We start from the raw sequence: 14,096 nt of genomic DNA on the forward strand, positions 1-14,096 counted from the left end.
TAAATCTAATTAGATGCATTGATTTTAATCTGTGGCTCGCCGCTAGATCTTCTTCTCCAGGGTGCACACAGTATTACGGCCAACATCGTACCTCTGAATCAATATTAGCATATCCATTTTACACATTGAATCAATAAAACTTAACGCAGGCATTCAATTGAACAAATCGATGAACTGACTCCTCAAATTGACCCAAAGATTGTGTGCCCCAAACCGATTCATCAAGCCAAACTACAAGGAGTTCGAGATGAAGTTGACGTAGCCCCAGGTTTGGATAGAGTCTTTGTCACATAACCTACTTGAATGACCGGGCATGCAAAATCGGTCACGTGACAGACTGATGTTAGCATTCGTCATGTGATGTTACTTGATCTGCGCTCATGTCAAAATGGTGTCTTATGCTGTAGTAAAGCAGTGTTCAAGGCCAATCGCAGAACTGGTCCGTCTTGCAATTCGTAGATGCTCCTCTCTGGGTTTTGGCTCGTACTTACTATTTGGCCGTAGTTTTCGCCGTCGGAATCGCAGGCAGACTTGCTCTTCTTGGTGGCCAAGCCTATCAAACCTACTGTCTTTGAAGAGGAAACGGGCCGCTACCAGTACAATAATCAACTTGAAGCCAATGTTCCGGCCATGACTCTTTGGAAAGATCCACACCGTGGTTTAGCCACCGCCCGGCAGTCTATTAGATACACAGTAGATGTACAAATACCCCCCCATATCGAGGCTAACGCACCTTCTTTATTTGCCACTCTTGAACTCTTCTATACATTTAAACTACCACACCATACTACTTCATCTAGCTACAATAATGAAGCTTACTCTCGTTACAGCTGTCTTAGTTCAGGCTGTGGCAATATCAGCGGACGTAGAGTACTGCAGCAGCTCTGCGTTTACCCTGCCGTCTAATTATAAGTGCAGCGTACGAATTGGTCTTTGAAGACATTTAGTAAACGCTAATAAAGAGTATCATAGAACCGAGAGGGGCGTACAGGGACATACTGTGTATGTTAAATCTACAATATCAATTCAACTCCATTATAACCTGATGCTAAACTCTAGCCATAGTGCCATTTCGCTGCAGGCGGTCCGTACGTTGATGAAAAGCTATGCGCGCACCCTCTGGACAAGAATGATGAGCAGGTCAGCATGAGTTGCATCGACTCAAAAGGCGTAAGTTCACACCATGGTAGATTCAACATTGCACGATTGTGCTAACTGTTCCATTTAGCTTATACTTTGCGTAAGATGCTTTCGCCTTTCAAACCCAAGTAATTCTACTAAATTTCCGACAGTGCCTGGAACAGTAAGCAACGCTCAACCTAAATGAGATGGCAGATGTGATCACTAGATAGCGGACTCTGAGAGAGCGCCGCAAAATCAAAAAATACGCTCCTTGACTGCATCATCGTGCGCTCCTTGCCTTGAATGCGACCAAAGCTCTCCGCTATGACCAGCCCCTTGGCCATTTGAAACAGATTACTGAACCTCCTGGTTTGATGTAGCTGAGTTCTGGGATCCACGAGCGCCCAGCACAATGTACAGGGTATGTACTTTTGATGGAGTGGCCTAGCCCTTCATATCTACTCTTGAACCATATATGTGCTGCATGTACATGTTGCAAATAACATTTGCCCTCGTATCTTGAGGGCAAAAGGGCCGCGCGGGAAAAGACAAGGCCGAGATTTTGGCCGTGACGCTGGTCCATGATCCACACCAAGGTTTCAGATACTATGGTATAAGAATGCCATCCTCCTCACGACCGAAGAAGTCCAGCTCAACATTTGAATTCTTCCACGCGTTCAGCCTACTATTCTAGCGAGGTCTAACCACGAAATGTACTCCTGTTACCGCATTGTTAGCTCCAACAGCAGCTGCTGTTGATTGCGGCGTCGAGGGCTGATCTTGTAGATAATTATTGTGGTGCGGTATGAATTGCTCCCCGAGAAATACTTATCAAGTATTCACGTTCCGTCAGGGAGGTATGCTTTTCCAATTTGGTGAAGCCGTTGGCCGGGTAATACTGAAGGATTCACAATCACGAGCGGTGAAGAAGGAGGAGAAGGAAGGAGAGAATGAAGTCCTCAATTGTATCTGTGAACTCTTGTCTGTTATTTCTGTATCACCCATAGTGCTTACCTTATACCAAGGTGGTGACTGCCCACCACCATTGGCGACTCCCCTATCCCGGGTTGACTGGGAGACACCTATTTTAGGACTAGTGGGGATGTCTATATCTAGCCACCTTAGCTTCTTCCTCTATAGATTTCTTTAATTAATACTTTTATTATATTAGGTTATAAGCCTAGCTTATCTACTAGTATACTTAGCTTTATTTACTAGTACCTGCTTATATTAATCTCTTTATTAGCTTCTACTACTTTAGCTATATCTATTACTAATACTTACTATTATTATAGCTTCCTATTCTAACCTATTTAACGCGTCCCTACTACTATTACTAGCTCTACCTATAGCTTTATTAGAGGTACTACTATCTCTATATCTACTATTACTAGAGATAGATCCTCTCCTAGGACTATTAGTACTACCCCTAATACCTATTATATCTACTAAACCTGCGTTTAACTTCTATCTAGACCCTTTTTTATTACCTAAACTAGGTTCCTAAAGTAAGAACTATCTAGAATAGTAGTTAGCCTAGACTATAGTATTTAGATATATAGGTATTTAGCCTATCCTTACTAGAAAGAAGCTAAGACTAATACTTCCTTCTAATATTAAGGACTAGGACAAGTAGGATAATAAGGCTTTAGTTATACTACTATTATTAGTTTATAATAACCTAATAATAAGCGTAGTAAGCTATAACACCTCTCTAGAAGCCTAGAAGTATCTTACTAACTACTTTAATAGGGACACAGGTAATATATTAATCTTACTCTTTTAGTTACTTATAAACCTCTACTATTATAATAGAGATAACCTTAGACTATACCTTAATAAATTCTACTAATACTAGATATATATAGCTAAATATTATATAATATCTATATAGCCTATTATAGTAGTAATACGTAATATATTTAACTTAGATTAGGTTAAAGGCTTATTCTTTCTTGCTACTCTACCTAAGATAATAGATAATATTATTAATAACTTATCTACTAGGAACGTAACTATGTTTAAAGATATTAAACCTAAGATCCTAGATATCTTAGAAAAGCACTTACTAGATATTACTAACTCCTTAGCTGCTTATATAGCTAGATAGATAGTATTTAGGTAACTAATAGCTAGCAACACTAAACTATTATTATCTAGTACCTCCACACTAGAATATACCTAGTGTTAGAAGCATAACCTATTATTTATTAGTTATATCTATCCTAATTATAAGCATCTTAAGAAGTATAAAGAGAACTAAGCAAAGGGAAAAGCTAGCACTATACTATAGTTATAGTTATTCTTATTATTAGGCTCTTAGAAGAAGTAGAAAGTAAACAATACTACTACAATTAACCTAGATAAAGACTCTAATAGCTTAACTACTATTATTAGTTACTCTACTTACTATTATATTAACTTAATAACACTACTACTATTATTATTATTATTATACCTAGTGCTTAACTTAAATAGTAAATATACTAGATTAGTAAGTGTATTTATAGTAATCTATTAACCTACTACTATTAACCTACCTATATAGCTTTTTAATACTAGTGCCTCTAGGTATATATCTAGCTGCGCTAATAACTTCCTATCCTTAATACTAAAGATAGGCACTATTACTATAGCTAGCGGTATTAAGCTCCCTATACAAGGAATTAGCATAGTTTAACTTTACCTATAGCTCCCTAATAGCTTAACTAATATTATAGTACTAACTAACACACTCTATAGCGCTAAACTCTATAGCACCTACTTATTCTTATAGATATTTATTAGATATAAGGGGTTTAAGCTATTTACTAAAAAGGATAACCTATACCTTATTAGATATAGTTAATATATACTATAGGCAAGATATATATAAGGCCTTATATAGCTCTAGACTAAATAACTACTATTACTATTACTATCTACCTATATACTTATAAGCTTATCCTTTTCTAATTAAATATTAATAGCCCTAGCCCTAATAATAATAATAATAGAGGCAATAGTAATAGTAACAAAAGCGAAGGAGAAACACACACACAGAGGCAAAGGCTTTAGGACATACTAAGGGTTCTATAAAGCTATAGGACATCTATTAGTGCTAAACCTATCGCGTATCTATACTAATAGATATCTAGTGCTAGATAAACCTAAGGATTTTGTATATACTATATATTAATAATTAAAGTTAGTATACTATATACTAATATAGGGGACACTACGCTATACCTAGCTACTTAAGCTTATTTATTCTAACCTCTTAAGAAAAATACCTGCTTAAAGTATTAGTAGCTTATAGTATTATATCTCCTTTGTTAACAACTACACTTAATATTTATAGATTTAGTTTCTTAAGCTTAAGGCTAACGCACCCTAAGCTATTAAGGATTTTATTACCTACGTAAACACCTAATTTTATAATAAGATAAGTAATAATATCCTATAATATTCTATTATTAAAATCTTCTACTCTAATAATAGTAGAGAGTATATTAGTTATAACCTTTAGAAATTTTTTAAAGCTAAAGGAATTAACTATAAGCTATTACTACCTTACTACTATAAGCTAAATAGCGTTCTAGAGTAATTTAACTGCACCTTATTCTAGATTACTTAATATATAATACTATCTAATAATCTACTTTTCTTATAGGCTAAAGTAATAATATTAGTAAATTTTCTTAAGAATATTACACTATATTCTTTAGACCTATTGCAACGTACCCTACACAAATAGCTCTTTAGGAAGAAGCTATCTATTTAGCACCTCTAACTATTTAGTATCTAAGGCTATATCTATATTCCTATAAAGGCCTAGAAGCTAGGCACTAAACTCCTACACTACTCTAAGAAAGGTATCTTTATTAGCTATAGTTATAGTACTAGGACAAGCTATCTCTATATACTATAATAAGCTATTATTATTAAATCCTAGGATATTACCTTTATCCTATAGGTTCCCTAAATATTTTAAACTATTTAAGACTAAGGAATTAAATATAGTCTATAATATTTAGATATAGAGCTTTAATATTTATAATAGTAGCCTAGGGAATTAGTTATAACGCTCCCTTCTATTAAAGTTCTTAATAATACTAAGCTAAGGGATATAAGTAACCTTCTATCTATACCTTAAACACCTACGCTTAAGTCTAGAGTAATAAACCTGCTATATAACCTCTTAAGTAGCCCTAACTATCTCTCTATATAAGTACTACCTAGGATAGGACTAGACTCCTCCTCTCTAGATACTTAAAATTTATAAATATCTACTCTAGCCTAGAAGAAACTACGCACAAAAGAGACACCTATATTAACGCCTATAGCTATAACTTGTATTAGAAGATAGATAAGAAAGCTAGAGTAATACTAGGGATCCTATACTATAATATAACTATTTACCTTTACTATAACTTATAAAGAGGATACACTAGTATATATCTCTTTATTTTTAATAACTTTTTCTACTACTATAATATTATTAGACACTCCTAGGATATTTATAGAAGTAATAGATAATAATTATACTACCCTATAGTAGCTAGCTATTAATAAAGAAATTACTAATTATATAGAAAATAGTATATAGGAAGTTGTACCCTATTATAAGATACCTCTAGGTATAAAGCTTATAGGCACTTAATAGGTCTTTAATACTAAGCAAGATAAATCTAGTAATATTATTAAGAGAAAAGTAAGACTTATAGTATAAGGATTTTTATAGTAACTAGGTTTTAACTATAATAATATATACTTACTAGTAGTTAGATATAATAGTCTATAAATCCTTCTAGTCCTTACTACTCTATATAGATAGTAAACGTAATAAGTAGACTTTAACGCTATATACCTAAATAGATATCTTAAACACAGGATCTATTATTAACCGCTGCTAGGACTGCTATCTAATAGCGCACTATTCCTACTTAAGACTCTCTATAGTCTTAAGTAGTCTAGATATAAATAGTATACTATCCTGTCTAAATAGTTAAAGTCCTAGTATTTCTCCTAGGCTAACTTTAATTCTTATATCTTTATCTTAAGTAATCTTATCCTTAGGATCTATATAGATAATATTCTTATAGTTAGTACTTAAGAATAGATTAACTTAATACTCTGTCTTATAAAGGCTTATTTCTACTTTTAAGACCTAGGATAACTACGTATAATACTAGGGCTTAAGATTAACTATTTTAATAATTATATAGAACTTTACTAATATACCTATATTATAGCTATCCTTTAATACTATAGTATAACTAACTATAATAGTTAATACACGCCTATTAACCCTAGCTTATTCCTACCTTATACACCTATAGATATACTAGTTAATATAGACTAATAGAAGAAGTTCTAATTTATTATTAGCTCCCTTAACTTTATAGTAGTTATAAGCAGACTAGATATAGTATATATAATTAGCCTACTTAGTTCCTATAATACTAATCTATTAGAAGGATATCTTAAGCTAGTATTCTAAGTGCTCTAGTATATCTACGCGATATTAGATTACTAACTAATAATTAGGATATAGCCTGCTAGATAACCTACTTAGATTATAATATATTTAGACGCTTTATATATATTAGACCTAGATAACTTAAAATTATTTTCTAGGTATATTCTTAAGGTTAATAGTTTAGTTATCTCTTAGTTATCTAAGTAATAAAGCTATATTACTTAAAGTATATATAAAGCAGAATATATAGCTGCCTTATATATAGTATTATATCTAGTCTAGGCTTAACGCGCTATTATAGAATTCCTGCTAGTTATACTATTATACTACCTACTTATTAATAATAAACTAGCTATTGCACTTATTTAAGACTAGAAGTTAAACCTATAGTTAAAGTATATCTATATTTATTACTACTTTATAAGGGAATAATTTCTAGATAGTAACTTTAATATTAAGTATATCTAATCTAGTAATAATCTTATAGACTTATATATAAAAGCACTCCTATAGCCTATATTAGAGAAGCTTAATACTAGGATATTAAATATTATAGGTAAAGTGTAATATTTTTTATTTACTTAGGAGACTAGGGGATATAGTTTTTCTCTTATTTTCTTTATATATTTATAGTTACTATAGATTTAGGGGACTGTTATTTCTGTATTACCTATAGTGCTTACCTTATACCAAGGTGGTGACTGCCCACCACTATTGGCGACTCCCCTATCCCGGGTTGACTGGGAGACACCTATTTTGGGACTAGTGGGGATGTCTATATCTAGCCACCTTGGCTTCTTCCTCCATAGATTTCTTCAATCAATACTTTCATCACATCATTGTCATCGATCGATATGCCTGTTTTGCCCACTCTGTGCCTATTTAACCTCACTGCTGTTCCCTGAGTATTCATTCTCCACTAACGGCACGTGCCATGGTAGGTTATCAAAAGTATGGTATGTACGTATGTGAGATGGGTGGCTTAAATTCATGTCCTTGAAAAGGCCGACTGGGGATTCGGGGACGATCGATTGTATTTGTCCGATCAATGTATTTCATTAAGACTGTCCAATCAAATCACATCAAAATCCATGTTTTGAAAAAGCCGATTGAATCAAATGCTAATGTTACCCATCTTTTGACCTGATTCAATTATTCCCAAATTTGGATGCCGAAGTCCTCAGAGCTCAGGCTCATGGCAAGTTAGCGAAAGTGTAAATCTGGACAGCTCACCAGATTTGATCGATTTATTTGGATGGGAAAGATTTAATCGAACACGAATGCAACTAGATGGGCTGTATTTAGCGTAACTCTGTGATACGATCAGAAAAGTGTTATAAAGGCAATACCGAGAGGGTGAGTACTGGGCAGTGGTGATCAAGGCACCTGGCAATGTCATATTGTGGAGCTAAGGCACAAGCTTAGGTCTAGCCCTTACCAATGATCAGACTGTTCTGGTCAGTAACATGAATGCGCTATTCCTAGCCGCGATCAGGCTGACCCGAAGGCCCTTCTTTTGGCGGTCATCAGTAATGGTCTAATCCAACGGCTTGAACTAGAGAGTCCATTGGCGATACGTAGTTGTCAGCCCTGCTGATTGATACGTAGTTGTTAGCCCTGCTGATTCTTTCGTGTCAGCCACTACACTCAGAACCCGAAGGGACAGGGGCCGCGTCAGTCCATTGAGATAATGCCGAGGGTCTGGCCATTGGGATATTTGCCACCTGCCAGCCTGCGATTAGTCTTTTAGGACGGATACAACGGTGCGGTCTTCGCACCTAGACAAAAGAAGTACCCGCGTTTAGTCAAACCTTTTCTATTCTTTCAGCCTTCCGTTTGGATCAGAAACCTTGAAGCTTATTCTTTTCATCGCTTTGCTAGCGCAGGCTCTGGCCCAGGTTAACTCAAAGCATTGCACTCATGTCAGATATGGTTCGATGGAAATTGTATGTGATCAAGACGTGCAAAGATTTTTTGTGTACATTGATTCAAAAATCGAGATTTGCCACGCCGAAGTGGGCTGCCGAAGTCAGATATAGTGCGGTGATGACCAAACCGCTCCTCAAGATACCTATCGAGGGACTGTAGAATTCCCCGGATGGAATACTCCGAAGAATACGAAAATACAAACTGTGACAGAGGTAGAGGTGTAAGGGTGTAAGTTCGTACCCACTACGACTGGCCTGGTCTTCTACGTGTCAAGATTGTGTACGAACTGTGCTATGTAGCTGGTCAGCTGCGTAAGAAGATCTCTCTTCAGAGGACTAGTTCATTTGACTAACCTATAGACAGTGCAAGTATCCTTAATGAGCGTAGAACTAGTGGACTAGGTCACAGGTGTTTAGGGGACAATTGGGCCAGGAATGAAATGATAGAGGGGCGAGGCGAGAACTGCGTGGCTGAGGCGACGCCACCAACGTGCAGGACAGCCTCGTTGGTTATCCGTCTGTCTAGAAGCAGAAGTTCAATCGCAAGCTCCTATATCCTAACCCAGAAGCCGCTTCCGCACGATCCAGGCCTTGTAAGATGAAGAATCAAACACCAGCTGGTTGCAAGTGCAACCAGCCATGTTACAATTTGCACGGTACTTGGATGGATGCAGCATGTCAGCAAACGACGTAGGTACTGGCAACTAGTGTATGTATTCACGCTCTGGAAAGAAAGGATGCTCATTTGATGGACCGTCCCACCATGGTCTGGCACCACTCTGTTCACCAGAACGTGTGTTGGCTATTTTGACGCACCCTTCCTCCTGGCTATGATTGGTCCCATGGGCTAACATTGCGGTGAGATTTAGCCATGGGAGGGTCGCAAACCTGGGCTGCGGGTGCATAGCCGTTGCGTAGGGCTATCAGCGCTGACACAAGCATCTCAACGGAAATATCTATGGCGCTTTGCCGAATGTAGGTCTCTTGGTCGCGCGGAGACGACATGATTACAACATGGCGCATGCGAAGGAGGGTCGTTACCGGTACCGCTAGTCACCATGGCTGTAGGTACACGGCACAGCTCACCCGCCATTTGCTCGACCGAGACAGTTTTCCATGCATCCTCGCCCATCTAGTTATCGTAGTTCGTACGAGTCTATAAGCAGGAGCAGACGATAGGATCCAGCACGGGAAACACGCAGTCTCTCTTCTCGCACGGGGACCATTGGTCAACTCGCACGGCTTATGTCATCCTTACCGTAGTTACCGGTACCGGTAACTCACCAGGCCATCTGTTGCCATCTTCGGTCGTCGCCGACACGAGCGTTGGAGCAGGTGAGTTACCGGTAGGAAAGTCGACGGTCAAGTCACTCACTCGTACCTACAACGCTGTGTTGGATAGGTACCGGTACCTGACCTGTCCCCTCCTCACCTCGACGTCTCTCGACGCCGGCAGTGGTGCAATGGTAGGTACCGGTAAGAGGCGCATGCAGAAACAAGAAAGTCGGTCAGGCGTTCTGCAGAAGAAACAGACCTGAAGCGACGGTTTGGGCCATTGCGCCCATGGCCCGCTGAGGCTGAACAGCATACCGGCACCGCTACCTACCGAGGAAATCCAGCTGGGCATCACAGCGTCTCCACGCTGCGTTGCCATTCGTTCCCGAGTCTCATGTGCAGCCAGCAACGCACGTTGGTTGCCGCCTTGATTCCGTATTCCTGCCCGCCCTTCTGCGAACTCGTCTGGTTGCATTGGCATCCCGACTTCTTGCCTACCGGTACCTACACCAGCCAGCAAGCTGATTCGACCCGGGACGAGAGGCGGGCTCTGGACCGCGACCAGCGGCTGTGCCGAGCAGTGCCCTCACCACATGCTCGTGTGTCTGACCGACCCCACTCTTCTGCTCACTCACCTCTCGCAAAGATAGCACTGCTCCGTCGTGAGCCTGTCGTGCTTCCTTTGGGGCTGAAAGTGCCATCAGAGGCATACCCAGATGTATAAATATACCGGTACCTCGAGCCCGCCATGGCTTCACCACGCACAACCCAGCGAAGCCAGCTCTCGAGGGCCCAGGCATCGTCCCAGAGCTAGCCATGGCATCCATTGGCACGCCTAACGACTTTGTCAACGTCGTCGCCCCTCCATCGGGTGCGCCCAGCATGATGCACGCCACACAGGCACCGCAATCGCGTCCGCGACCACCTGTGAGGAAGCGCGCCCCACAGCGGAACATTGACGAGTTCTGGAACAAATTCACAACGAAACATCCGGGCAAGATATTCACCATCCTGCCCGACAACCTCTACGCAAAGCGCGCAGCAGCACATGCCCCCAAGGGCTCGATACCTGGAGTCAATGCCCTTGCCTCTTACGAGGAGGCCAGAGAAGCGTGCACCAGAAAGGTGGCCAAGATTGTGCAAGAATGTCGCCGGTTAAACCAGAAATACCGCGACCCCCATTTCGACATCGAAGCCGACTTCAAGCGTTCGCAGGCAGATGGGAACATTCCTGCCGACTGTTTGGTGGGCTTGAGTGGGGAGAAGACCGAGTTCAAGCCTCTTTCCGTCAAAAGAGTAGAGGTGAGCGTCGACAATGTCCGGGCACGTGTGCAAGGCTAACCGCTGTGTTTACAGGACATCTTTCTCCAACCACAATTCTACATGGATGGCCCGAGTCCCAATGATATACGACAAGGTACGTGATGGGTGCAATCAAATCCCCCTACTGGTGCTGATGCTGTTCAAGGCAACGATGGTGATTGTTGGTTCATGTCAGCGCTCGCAACAATTAGCAACAAAGAAGACTTGATTCAACGCGTCTGTGTAGCGCGTGATGAAAGGGTCGGTGTATATGGCTTCGTTTTTCATAGAGGTAGATTTCCCCCCCAGCCATGACGCACGCTTCGTATTGACAATATGCAGATGGCGAATGGATCTCCGAAGTCATCGACGATAAGCTCTACCTTATCAAGGAAGACTTTGATGAGGCCAAGATCGAACGCTACCACTGGTTGGAACTCCAGAACCGCAAAAGTCCAGAGGAGGAATACCGCACTGTCATGCAGACGGGATCAAGAGCGTTATACTTCGCCCAGTGCAGTGACCCCAATGAGACGTGGTTGCCACTGTTGGAGAAGGCGTTTGCGAAAGCTCATGGTGATTATGCAGCCATCGATGGTGGTTTTGTCGGAGAGGGTATCGAAGATCTGACTGGCGGGGTTACGTCCGAAGTCTTCGCCACAGACATACTTGACAAGGACAAGTTCTGGAGGGAAGAACTAATGAATGTCAACAAAACTTTCCTTTTTGGCTGCGGCCAGATGGGCGGCATCTACGGCGCACGAAAAGGCATCCAGGAGAAACATGCTTACTCGGTCATGGAGGCTCGAGAAATTGACGGCGAGCGATTACTCAAGTTGCGCAACCCATGGGGCCGGACCGAATGGACTGGCCGCTGGAGCGACGGCTCCGAAGAGTGGACAGCCGAATGGATGCAGAAGCTAAACCACAAATTCGGCGACGATGGCGTATTCTGGATATCTTACGAAGACATGCTTCGAACCTACCAACACTTTGACCGTACCCGCCTCTTCGGCCCTGAATGGACTGTTTCACAACAGTGGACTAGCGTCAATGTCCCATGGAGCGTCGACTATCTTGATACCAAGTTTAAAATTAACCTGGCCAAAGACGGCCCAGTCGTGATCGTTTTGAGCCAGCTTGACGATCGGTACTACCAGGGCTTGGAAGGACAATACGAATTTCACCTACAGTTCCGCCTACACAAAGACGACGAGGAGGACTACATTGTGCGAAGCAATGGTACCTACTACATGAAGAGAAGTGTTTCTACTGAGCTTGATCTTGAGGCTGGCAACTACACTGTACTACTCAAAATCAAAGCGACAAGGGTGCCAGACAACCCTACTCCGGATGAAGTCATCCGAGCTACATGCACTACCCGTCGAGAAAAGCTACTCGCAATCGGACTCTCATACGATCTTGCTCATGCAAAAGGTCAGTTCCGTGAGCAAGAGAAGGACAAGGCACAACGCCGCAAGGGACAAAGAATCGAGCGCAAAAAAGCCGAATTGAAGCAAGCGCATGAGCGCCACCAGAGACTGCGGAGGAAGGCCGAGCTCCGGGAGCAGAAGAAGGCTGCGAAACAAACTCACAGACTGAATCGGCCCATTTCATTGAGAGAAGCTGAAGAGAAGTTGCGAGACCTCAGCGGCCTCGGAATCACTAGCGAAGAGGATATCCGTGCCTCTGCAGATGATGAGTCGAAGCCTGTACACCCAGCTGTCTCCAGACATCATCGTACATCAAGCATTGGGATGATGCGAGAACGATCATCAAGCCCAAGCGGTGCATTCTCCGGTCGTGGAGGCTACAATGCCCCGACATCCGGAGCCATGCCAACTCGCCAGGGCTCCTCCACTTCGGTCCACAATCAATCATTTGGAGGGCGAGGCGGGTATAATCAGAACCTGCCTGGGGAACTACATGGCCGTGGCGGATATAACCAGAACATGCCCGGAGAATTTTCAGGGCGCGATGGGTACAACGGACGAGACGGATATAATGGTCGCGATGGATACAATGGACGAGATGGATACAATGGACGAGATGGATACAATGGTCGCGATGGCTATAACGGACGAGATGGATACAACGGTCGCGATGGCTATAATGAGGGCCAAGTCACTGAATCTCCGGTTCCCACTCCCTTGGCAGAAGAGCATCGACCGGGCACACCATCTCAACGCACATATAGCCCACGACCGGAGAAGCGCTCCCCGGCGTCATCTCGCCGAGCCACACTAACACCAATTCCTGGTGTACGACCTGGCATTCAAGTACATCGAGGGCGGGGCAGCAGCATCCACTCCAACCGTGCTGGGCATGGCATGCCATATGCCGATGATATATCCGACTACTCATCGTGGGACTCAGAAATTGATGGACCATGCTCTCTGGACTCCGACATCTCTGACGACGAAGATAGTCCTCGCTACGCGGCCGAGGGCCAACCTAAATACGTGTGGTATAATGGTGCACGGTACCCCTACTTTGAAGAGGAAGATGAATTCGAGCGCGATCCCTGGAATGCCGTATGCGTCCTGGGTCTCCGCGTTTTCAGCAAAGACAACACAGATGTCACAATTGAGGTCCACAACAGCGAGGGCGAAGGTCGCACAAAGAACGACACCGACGATGCTAGTGTCGCTAGTATGGGCACTGTCCGCCGTAAGGAAAAGGAGCTAGATGTCGATGATAGTGCTGCAGATGCTACAAGCCCGATGCGCACCAGGAGCACGGCGCTCGATGATGAGTTGAAAAGCCGATCAAATGAGGAGGTGCTTGTTAGTCAAGTTGGGACTTTGCCGGCTGGTATGGAGAGGAGCAGACAGGGTACGCTTTCGGGTTGAATTTTCGGATCATCTAAATTGGGATGGGCAGGTTCGCAGGTTTCTCGGCAACGACGTACACTGAAATTTGACTTTCTGGGGGAGTATGGCGTTTTGGAATTCACACGGCTGCGTCCTCACACCTCAACTACATTACGTGTTTAAAATATCCCTCGT

General features: G+C 42.0%; 3 protein-coding genes across 3 annotated transcripts; 2 read left to right on the plus strand and 1 right to left on the minus strand.

The window, feature by feature from the left end:
* Positions 1–388: 388 nt before the first annotated feature.
* IAQ61_001428 (uncharacterized protein) lies at positions 389–906 on the plus strand (the record flags this gene model as incomplete). The annotated part of the gene is made up of 2 exons (XM_066095095.1): positions 389–439; positions 505–906. The coding sequence occupies 2 exons, from the start codon at positions 389–391 to the stop codon at positions 904–906; spliced, it is 453 nt and encodes a 150-aa protein (XP_065954943.1).
* A 7,351-nt stretch (positions 907–8,257) lies between these two features.
* On the minus strand, positions 8,258–9,516 carry IAQ61_001429 (uncharacterized protein; the record flags this gene model as incomplete). The annotated part of the gene is made up of 7 exons (XM_066095096.1): positions 8,258–8,307; positions 8,362–8,394; positions 8,566–8,603; positions 8,655–8,665; positions 8,800–8,803; positions 8,866–8,909; positions 9,400–9,516. The coding sequence occupies 7 exons, from the start codon at positions 9,514–9,516 to the stop codon at positions 8,258–8,260; spliced, it is 297 nt and encodes a 98-aa protein (XP_065954944.1).
* A 1,086-nt stretch (positions 9,517–10,602) lies between these two features.
* Positions 10,603–13,940, plus strand: IAQ61_001430 (uncharacterized protein; the record flags this gene model as incomplete). Its single annotated transcript, XM_003839686.2, has 4 exons — positions 10,603–11,088; positions 11,143–11,203; positions 11,255–11,380; positions 11,431–13,940. 4 exons carry the CDS (start codon positions 10,603–10,605, stop codon positions 13,938–13,940), a joined length of 3,183 nt encoding a protein of 1,060 aa, XP_003839734.2.
* Positions 13,941–14,096: the final 156 nt, after the last annotated feature.

Source organism: Plenodomus lingam, assembly GCF_022343315.1.
Source record: "Plenodomus lingam strain CAN1 chromosome Unknown contig_12, whole genome shotgun sequence".
Taxonomy (NCBI): Eukaryota; Fungi; Ascomycota; class Dothideomycetes; order Pleosporales; family Leptosphaeriaceae; genus Plenodomus; species Plenodomus lingam.